Source organism: Temnothorax nylanderi, unplaced genomic scaffold (genome assembly GCF_030848795.1).
Source record: "Temnothorax nylanderi isolate EJ_2023f unplaced genomic scaffold, tnyl_v1.0 TNYL_tig0930_pilon, whole genome shotgun sequence".
NCBI classification, from domain to species: Eukaryota; Metazoa; Arthropoda; class Insecta; order Hymenoptera; family Formicidae; genus Temnothorax; species Temnothorax nylanderi.
The window spans coordinates 16,890-27,500 of NW_027249992.1; the positions used below are offsets into that span (position 1 = coordinate 16,890).

The following is a 10,611-nucleotide window of genomic DNA, read 5'->3' on the forward strand; positions in this document are numbered from 1 at the left end:
CTATAAGATGTGAAAAACATGTTAAGAATTGCGCATTACAAAATGTATTAAAAATATGTAACTGGTGGTCGCGACACCAGAAAAAATTATGATTTTTTTTAAATAAACTATATATGTATATATAAAATGTTTTATTTCCTTTTCCCACATAGTTTGTAATATAATATAGATGTTTTAGTTGTTTAAAAGCTATTCAAAAGCTGTTTTAGCTTTTCAAAAGCTGTTTTTAAAGCTGTTTTAGTTGTTTTTAGTTGTTTGATAGCTGTTTGATAGTTGTTTTTAGTTGTTTTTAGTTGTTTTTAGTTGTTTCTAAAGATGTTTTTAGTTGTTTGATAGATGTTTTTTAAAGCTGTTTTAGTTGTTTTTAGTTGTTTTTAGTTGTTTGATAGCTGTTTTTAAAGCTGTTTTAGTTGTTTTTAGTTGTTTGATAGCTGTTTGATAGTTGTTTTTAGTTGTTTTTAGTTGTTTCTAAAGATGTTTTTAGTTGTTTGATAGCTGTTTTTAGTTGTTTTTAGTTGTTTCTAAAGATGTTTTTAGTTGTTTGATAGCTGTTTTTAGTTGTTGTTTTATAGCTGTTTTAAAGAAGTTTGATAGCGGTTCAATAGCAGTTATACAGATTAAATCATTGAAAGTTAATGGTGCGATATCGTTTTCATGAACATACGTGTCTCGCGGTGACTTCATTGCACACGTGCAAAACTGTACATCGTAGATTTTTCGCAAGGCGCATCCGTACGGATGCTGAGATCATTGTGAAATTAGATATGTTAAACAAACGATGTGACAATAGTGAGATATAGAAGGATGAATTTGAGGGTATGCTCAGTAGTCGTGGACCGAAAGTCGCGAGTACAGCACATGACGCGATATGAGCGACGAGTACATAAAATTGTGCAAACCGGTGCTCAATTCTAAATTCAGGATCGTGAAAATCAGCGAACCGCGCATGAGAAATTGTAGCAGATTGAACTTGTGGAACGTCGACGTAGCGCGATATTTGATCCGTCGCGAATTGGGAATCGCCGATCTTCGATCGAACCGGGAGTTTCTCAACAGCGAATTTGATTGGAAAAGAAACTTCGGATATTTTCCAAAGTTTATATTTTAGCGCGTGAGTGGAACAGAGTGTATATAAAATGGATTTCGAAGAATTGCAGTTTGAAGGAGAAGAAAGAATGGAAGTTGAAGCAAACGATGAAGAAATGGAAGTGCCTGAAGAAATAGAAGTGAATGAAGAGGAAGGAATGGAAGTTGATGATGATGCTATATTGTCAGACGATTCATGTTATGATAGTGAAATAGCTGATGAGGATATTCCGGATGAAATTTTCAGAGTGTTGAATCAAGCTGAAATTAATGCGTTAAATCCTCTGACAAAGATGTGCTGCACATACTGTTATTTCACTCCAGGACAGGTGAAGTTTTGTGCGTCATGCATTGTGAGAATCAGTGGATTATTCTCAATGCTGTACATTTATCGTAAACATGACACCAGGCCTTATATACTAATGGACGGTCTCTTCTTTTCGTCATGTGGAGACCCATTATATTTAATTTCACCATGTAATCTGTGTCCTATGTGTGTTTTTGTGTAAATTTTAACTGCTTTGAAATAGTATTTTTTTAACTATTTTAAGTGTATATAATATTGTCTAAAATTAAGAGACTATGGCCTATACTGCTAAGAGACTCTACTGCTAACAATAACTGTAACATATATAGACAATACAAAACGTATTCATCAATATTGTGTCACACAGTGCGGGATGTGACTGACTCACGAGCCGGGGGTTTCTGATTCAAATCCAGCGGTGGTAAGCAAATTTTCTATGTATAATATAAATTTATTTAATTCCACGTACCGGCGCGGCGAAAACGCGAACGCGGCCGCCCCTCCCCGCGGCGCGGTGAAAACGCGAACGCGGTCGCCCCTCACCCCGCGGAGCGGCGAAAACGCGAACGCGGGTCCCCTCACCCCGCGGACCCCTCTTCCGCGGCGCCCGAAAACGCGAACGCGGGTCCCCTCACCCCGCGGATTCCTCCCCCGCGGCGCCGGAAACGCGGTACCCCCCTCCCCCTCCCCCGCGTTGCCCGAAAACGCGGTCCCCCCTCCCCCTCCCGTGCGGTGCCCGAAAACGCGGTCCCCCCTCCCCCTAACCCGCGGTGCCCGAAAACGCGGTCCCTCCTCCCCCTCCCCCGCGGTGCCCGAAAACGCGGTCCCCCCTCCCCCGCGGTGCCCGAAAACGCGGCCCCCCCCCGCGGTATACCCCCCGCCCCTCACCCCCCCTCATTGCCCCTTGGTTAGAGCGCCCATAGCTTACCTACTGTTTCAGGATCAACAAACCGCACGAGAAACGTCATCCATTTCTGATTAGCAATGTCTGACGTTTCATGAATAAAAATAGTAAACTTACTATTTTAAATTATTTTTGCTAAACGATCTGTTTCGACTGGAGCCAACACGTTCGAAATAATTTTTTGACATTTAGCCCGACTCATAGTTATACTTCGCAATATTTCAGAACCTTCTCCTATTAGTTGAAAGAACGCGAGAATGTCTGTTACGTTTTTATACGGAATATTTTTTTCTACTATAAGCGCAGTGTATCGAATTTCTGCTACTTTCTTTCGTTCATCAAATGATAGAAGAGATTCATCGGCTACAAACTTTTGGTCCGATTCCGTCGACCGTCTCTCATGCCATGCCATCATTTCATTGGCTGGAGTCGCGTCACTTTCACTTTTTCGACACTGGCGGTGCTGCTAGTATCGCCAGTTTCGATGTATACGTGTGTGTACTGCGCGCAGTGCAGATAGTGCGTTTAGCGCGCTGTCACACAGTCAGTTAACCTATAACACGGTAGTGTCCCACGTCAAATACGCGCGGAGCGAGACCGATCGTGACTCTTTACGCGACGCGACGTTAATATTTTTTCTGATTCAAGGTAATTGTTTTATTTACATGTAATTATCCTATTATTATACAACGCGAAGCGAAACCGCACCGTGACTCTTTTACGCGACTAAGTGCATGTGACAGGAATTATAATAGTTTACGTTTACGTGAGTATTTACTTCTGTAGTAACTTATACGAACGATATCTCATCGTAGTTACTATAAAATCTCCCGTTTATGCGGAGGAATTATCGTATCGTTCGTAAGTTACTACAGAATTAAGTAACGTTCGCGTAAACGTAGTATAGGTTAGATTACCGATTTTTTACAAAATTTTACATAAAACGCGAGATTCACTTATGGGAGCTTTCCAGCAAGCGACACAAGTCGACACAGGTATCGTTTTGTCTTTGTTACTCATTGCCAAAAAAGAAAGATAGAACGACGTTTGTGTCGGCTTGTGTCACTTGCTGGAAAGCTCCCTATGTATGCAAGTTTAACGCCTATTGAGTTAATATGAAATAATTTTCTTAAATGTAATAAAAATAACACGATGTTATATATGTTGTTTGCCGTGAATATATATATATATATATATATGTGATTTCTGCCCAGTGCTCTGAATGTTATGTGATTTTCGCCCAGTGCTCTGAATGTCATCTAGTCATACATATCATGCTTTGATACAAGGAACGTGAAAAAGAGCAGGAAAAGAAAAGAACAAACAGAAGAAACAGATTCAAGCTTTGTCTTTTAATCTGGACGAAGACAATGCCGAAAAATCCCCGCAGTCAGAAAATGAGAAATCTGATGGCCTCGCGATTAAGAAGATTGTTTCGGGTTCGGCCGAGGAAGCCTCGGGACACGAAGGTTTGCCGGAGTTCGCCCTGACAAGGGCGCGAAGCGTGCTTCAGAGATCGGCGAGGAGTGTTGGCGAATTTATTGCAGTCGTTTCGTTGTTGGTATAATATTTAATTACAGCAGAGATACAGAGTTGTCCTTTATAGACACTGTGAGAGTCGTGATCTCACCGCGCGGAAGGCTGAGAGAGTCCCGTGCACAAACTCGCGGCGTCTCGCGGCGCGTGGCCCCGTTCGGAGACGAGCGCTTGATTCGACAGGTCGGTGAGGAGAATCACGTTCTCGCTCACTGAGGTCGTCCACTTCCCCGTTGAAGACGGCTGGTGGAGCGTATGACCTCCGTTTCGCGCGGCGATCGATCGAAGATGCTGGTCGCGGCGAACGGTTTGTCGACCTTTCGGCTCGAGTTCTGTGACAATTTTGTCTCTTCACGGAGACAATCATTGTCAGTACAGGATTGCTTGGCGGGGACGCCGTGTGCGTTACAGAGGGGGACGAATCGTATCGATCCGTGATCGAACCGCGTTGCGGATTACATGAACGCGTGCGCATGACTCGCATGAGTTCGCATAAATTGAACGGGAGCGAAGAGTTATTGGGCGACGCTTCGTGGCAGGGCCGTTGGCTCAGATCGAGATCTCAGCCTCTGCGATCAGGGCCGTAGAGAGAGATACGGCACCCAACAACTCCTCTCTCGCGAACGGAATTTCGATTTCTATCCTCAACAAAGATTAAGAAAAATCCAGATGTAGATACAAGTTTATTGCCAGATAGGGAAAGGGAGGAGGAGGAAAATAAACTTAAGGAAGAATTGAGGCAAGAATGGGCTAGAAAGCAGAACGCGTTGAAGGAAGAAGAAATTGAGATCACATTCAGTTATTGGGATGGATCTGGCTATCGTCGGAGTGTTATAATGAAGAAAGGTGAATGTCTCAGTAATTTAGAGAATTTTTAAGTTATTAAAATACTCCAGTGTCACTTTTGGAGTAACATTGGCGTGATATATAATGTTCTACTGCATAAATTAAATTTTCACATACAGGTAATTTTATCTATCAGCTTCTTCAGAGATGTTTAGAAGTTCTGAAGCGTGAATTCAGCGAGCTTAAAACAGTAATGGCAGATCAGTTAATGTATGTCAAGAAGGATCTTTCTTATATTACCGCACCATTATACGTTTTACGATTTTATTGTAACTAAGGTAAAGATACTAAATGATAAAACTTATGAAGCAATATCACAATGTTGGCATGTTATTTTAATGTATGTAATATTGCAATTAGGCACGAGGAAAAAGCGAACCTCTGTTCACATTTGACGTTCACGATGATATTCGTGTTATGCACGATGCTTCTGTCGAAACCGAGGAATCACATGCCGGAAAAATTGTACTTAGGTATTTATCATTAAAAGAATACTTTGTATAATTCTCTTTTATGTTATTTCTCATTAGATCATGGTACGAGAGGAACAAACACATTTTTCCAGCGAGTAGATGGGAACCTTTTGATCCAACGAAAAGTTTTGACAAGTATACAGTGTCGGATAAAAATAGGAAGAAAGATAAAATCTGATAAACTTAGATTCAACGAATTGTCCAATTTCGTTTAAAGGATTCAGATTCAAAGGACTGTAATTTAGTAGAGCTACATAATCGAGTAAATGAATTAAATATTATCACATAACTGAATGAATTAAAATCACAGTCCTTAAAAATACAATGTAGCTACAATATATATACATATATATATGTATATATATTGTAATATATTACAATCTGTTGTATAATGAATCAATTGTACGATGAAACAAAGTTATTTATCTGGTTATAATATTTACAGTCCTTTGAATCTGAATCCTTTAAACGAATTTGGACAATTCGTTGAATCTAAGTTTATCAGATTTTATCTTTCTTCCTATTTTTATCCGACACTGTATACTTGTCGTAACTTTTCGTTGGATCAAAAGGTTCCCATCTACTCGCTGGAAAAATGTGCTCGTTCCTCTTGTACCATGATCTAATGAGAAAAAATAAAAAAATAACATAAAAGAGAATTATACAAAGTATTCTTTTAATGATAAATACCTAAGTAAAACTTTTCCGGCATGTGATTCCTCGATTTCGACAGAAGCATCGTGCATAACACGAATATCATCGTGAACGTCAAATGTGAACAGAGGCCCGCTCTTTCCTCGTGCTTATAGATATCCATTAACAGGTGGTACTTATGGTCGGCAGTCCAGACTCCGGAAAATCGCATTTTGCAAAGAATTATCTGAAGGAATACGGATACGTCAACAGAGACACTTTAGGCAGCTGGCAGAAGTGCATTGCCGCAGTCCAACAATACTTGAATCAAAGAAAAAGTATAGGTATAGACAATACCAATCCCGATCCAGCTTCGAGAAAGAGATACATTGAGGTAGCCAAGAAGCGCAATGTCTCGGTCAGATGTTTCGTCATGACGACAAGTATAGAACACGCGAAACATAATAATAAGGTAATCGGAAATTAACATTAACCGTCATCGTGTGAAAGAATCGTATGAAGTGATGTATCCGAAAATTCTAATCGATTTATTATTATATTACAGTTTCGCGAGTTGACTGATCCAATCCACATTCCAATCAACGAGATTATTATCAACTCCTACGTGTAAGTAGATTTTAGATATATACATCTCTACTCAAAATTATTAGTCTTTGGATATGTATGTAATTATATTTTGATGTTACTCCTTTGCAGGTAAATGGTCGACAGAAGCTTACAATGTGGTACAAAATTGTTCCTCAAAGGGAGTTGCTGCCCAAACTTAGATTGAAGGTCGCATTCAAACTAATATTTATGAAAATATTTATTTTATGATACAAAATTATGAGGTAAGTAGTTATTATTATTTAATCTTCGAGAATCTCTTTGCAGATGCGCAAATTAATTGAAATTAATTGATTTTTTTAAAGCTAATTTCTCTTACTGAAGAACTGGTAATGAACGGACATGCTGAACAAGTAGCATGGGACCAGATGAATGAAGCCAGAAACACTTGAATCCATCTGTACATAAGAGTTGTCAAGAAACTCTACAATTTTCACGCATAATCCGCGATTCTTAGTATGGACTAGAGTTTAATACAATCGCCATTGATGATCCCCTTTAATCGCGTCAAAATTGATTATTTCGCTTTTTGACTTCGTTCTTTACTCATGTTGTAAAATAGTTTTCCGATTGTGTAGAACATTTTTATTTAGAAAGAAAGAAATTTATAAAGATTGCTATATTGATCGTAGAGTAGAGAAAACAATAAAACTTAACATTTTACAAAGTAGTGTCACATTTAAACTAGAACATTGTATCGAATAACTCAGACGAATTAGGAAATTCGTTTTTACGTGACTTATATCTATTTCTGATTGGGGACGATTCGAGAACTCATTGAAAAAATTTAATTTCTTTTCACGTTTAAATTTAGGTCACCGTAGATTAAACTTGTTACCTTAGAAGTTATTGTTAAATGGCGCATTTTATTTAATATTCCGCACTTCACTGTTGTGGCATAAAATTACTTTATGTTTCAAAAGATGGAGACTAAGCTTTCGGATTAATCCAGATGTACGCATATATACTGTATATATTTAATTAATTGTTTACTTAGATATTGATGATTCTTGCGCGATATGTTAATACATTTTTTTCTATGCAAGATTTCAATGCAGCAGAAACTAGTTAACTGAGAAAAAGAGTCTATAAATGATTCGTAACTCGTGCAATTGCACTCAATTGGAAACGTTTGGCAGTTATGAAATGTTAATATTTAATATTGTTGTTAAACATAATATAGAAATATTTTTCTCGGAAATGTATACAAGTAAGGTTACAATCATTAAATCGCTCACAGTGCTCACGTACATAACTGTGTCGCGCGCTGCGATTAACTCAATTTATTATAATTTATTATAATTTTTTAACAAAGCGAAAATATAGCGATAATATGGCGCAATGAACATCGTTACGTAATAATCATTCGTAATTCATTTTCGTGTATATAATATGTAGCTGACCGCAATCTTTGACTCTATTCAAATTTTGTACAACACTTCATTTAGCATTGTATTAATCATTAAGTAGCTTTGAGTACATTTAGTAGGTTTTGTATATTCGTCAGTTTAATCCTTGAAGTTATTAAGACTTGCATCAATTTTTACCGCAAGTCCTCTTACATCTTTTATACGCCTTCTGTAAAATATGTAAAAATATATCATAACTGAATTAACTCGCATATCTTGGTCTGTCTTTTTTTCTCCATTGTTTAACTTCTATTCGCCTCCCGACTTGACGTACGTATATGCTACTATACTCGTCCAAGACGTTATTCGCGACATTTACAAGCTCTCTGTCTTTCTCTTCAATCGCTCTAAAAAAAAATGTGTCGTCTTGAAGTGATTGATCTCCCTAAAGGATTTAAAAGTTACGCTTTGCGAAGACATAAGATATACGTTAGCTGGAAAATCGATTCACAGCAGGATTAGAAAAAGACGGAATGTTATGCGGTCGGTTCTTCAACAGTATAACGGGTGAACGTTTCGCGACTAGGTTAATCCACTTGCATATCGGTCATTGCGATCTCGCTCTTGTACTTGACTAATCGTCATGAGACTAGCTCCATTGTTCGCGAAGATACTTTTCTCTTGTTCTCTTTTCGGCTACCCTAAGGCGCATGTGTGTGTGTGTGTGTGTGTGTGTGTGTGTGTGTGTGTGTGTGTTTGTGTGTGTGTGTGTGTGTGTGTGTGTGTGTGTTTGTGTGTGTGTGTGTTGTGTGTGTGTGTGTGTTTGTGTGTGTTTGTGTGTGTGTGTGTTTGTGTGTGTGTGTTTGTGTGTGTTTGTGTGTGTTTGTGTGTGTGTGTTTGTGTGTGTGTGTTTGTGTGTGTGTGTGTGTGTGTGTGTGTGTGTGTGTGTGTGTGTGTGTGTGTGTGTGTGTGTGTGTGTGTGTGTGTGTGTGTGTGTGTGTGTGTGTGTTTGTGTGTGTGTGTTTGTGTGTGTGTGTGTTTTTTTTTATAGAGGTCGGAAAAATACTCTTACGTATCATCAGGACTTGATGTTGTGCCTGGGTATGTCGGACTCGGATCTCCTCTACCGACTAAAAAACCTCCTCTGTCATCAGCCTCCGTATCCCCCGCGGTACCACCGTTAGGCATTACTTTACGGGGGGAGGATCTAGCTATTGCTCTTTCTTCTGTATGTCAAAGTTAAGGCTTCATTCTACCTAGTTTACGAAATCACATCTTCCTTTCTTCAATTGTTTCGATTTTTCGCACGTTCTCTTTCCAAACGACGGAGCTCTTGGAGAACCTCCGTTGCGAAAGAACTTGTCGCCTCCCATGCTTCCTTTGATGAGAGCATAGCTCCAACTAGAGACTCTGGCCGAATTTCTAAATGAACGGCAGCTTCCCAAGCACTGCGTAACAGGTTAAAACGAGGACACGCAAAAAACGCGTGCTCCACATCCTCACTCACTCCGGGGCAGGACGGGCATTCTGGAGAAACATCTAATTTAAATCGATACAGATACGCTCGAAAGCACCCATTTCCTGATATCATCTGTGTGAGGTAGTAGTTAACTTCACCATGTTCGCGGTTTAACCAAACATCTATTTGCGGAATAAGGCGGTACGTCCACCTGCCATTTGTTGCGATGTCCCACGTTTCTTGCCATCGTTGTATGCTTCTCAGTCGTTCTTCAGCTCTGAGCTCTACCGGGCTCATTGAAGTTGATCCCTTTCGTCGGTAGAGAGCTCTTCGTTCTTCTGCTAGTACTTCAATAGGTGGCATTCCGGCAATGACATACTGCGTCTACAGACACGGTGCGGAAGGCACTGGCGACTCTCAGGGCACTCAGCCTATAGTCGCATAGAGCACTGGCGCGATTTTGCGTCGTGATTCTTGTGTTTTAAGAGCATCACCCCAAACGGAAATTCCATATGTAAGCACAGACGTGACTACTGAAGAAAGCAATGCTCTCCTCTTCTGCTTCGGCCCTCCTATGTTAGGCATTAGCCGTGATAGGGTCGTTCCGACTACCGACGCTTTAGCACCTACATATTCTGCCTGCTGTTTGAAGCTAAGTCGGGCATCAATCATTACTCCTAGGTACCGGATAAACGGCTGGGATGTTATTTTATGCTCTCCAACTTGCAGTGTGACTGTCTCTAGTTGCTTCCTACTAGTGATAAGCACTGCCTCGGTCTTGTGTTCTGCCAGCTTCAGGCCAACTGAATCCATCCACTGGCTGATCCTCTCGAAGGTGGTGTCAAAGACAAAGTTTATCTCTTCTAAATGTTTCGCGACAATCACAATAGCAACATCATCCGCATATGCCACGAGTTTAGCTTCTCTTGGCAATGCTAGTTTCAGCAACCCATCGTACATGATATTCCAGAGGAAAGGGCCCAGAACCGATCCCTGAGGTACTCCTCCAGTGACTCTATGTTCTTTCGGACCAATCTTAGTGTCGTATTTTAAGATCCTATCTGTGAAGTAGCTTGCTACCATCCTTCGTAGGTATTTCGGTACCCTCATTTCAGTGAGGGCTCTCATAATACAGTCCCACTTGGCGGAATTAAAGGCATTTTTAATGTCTAGTGTCACCACCAAGCAGTACTTCTTCGTTCCTCTTTTCCATCTGGTCCCGGCAATCGCCTCCTTCGCTGTGCCGACGACAAGATCGATTGCATCCAGTGTGGAGCGACCTTTACGAAAGCCATATTGGTTGCTGGCGAGCAGCGGCTTGACTGCTGCTTCAATTCTTCTGTGAACAATACGTTCTAGTATTTTTCCAGCTGTATCCAACATGCAGAGTG

At 40.2% G+C, this 10,611-nt stretch overlaps 1 protein-coding gene across 1 annotated transcript; it reads left to right on the plus strand.

The window, feature by feature from the left end:
- The first annotated feature begins 4,811 nt into the window (after window positions 1-4,811).
- LOC139785987 (bifunctional polynucleotide phosphatase/kinase-like) lies at window positions 4,812-7,303 on the plus strand. Its single transcript, XM_071725164.1, has 5 exons — window positions 4,812-4,957; window positions 5,976-6,257; window positions 6,351-6,412; window positions 6,503-6,636; window positions 6,718-7,303. The coding sequence occupies exons 1-4, from the start codon at window positions 4,892-4,894 to the stop codon at window positions 6,504-6,506; spliced, it is 414 nt and encodes a 137-aa protein (XP_071581265.1). The 5' UTR covers window positions 4,812-4,891; the 3' UTR covers window positions 6,507-6,636; window positions 6,718-7,303.
- The last annotated feature ends 3,308 nt before the right edge of the window (window positions 7,304-10,611 follow it).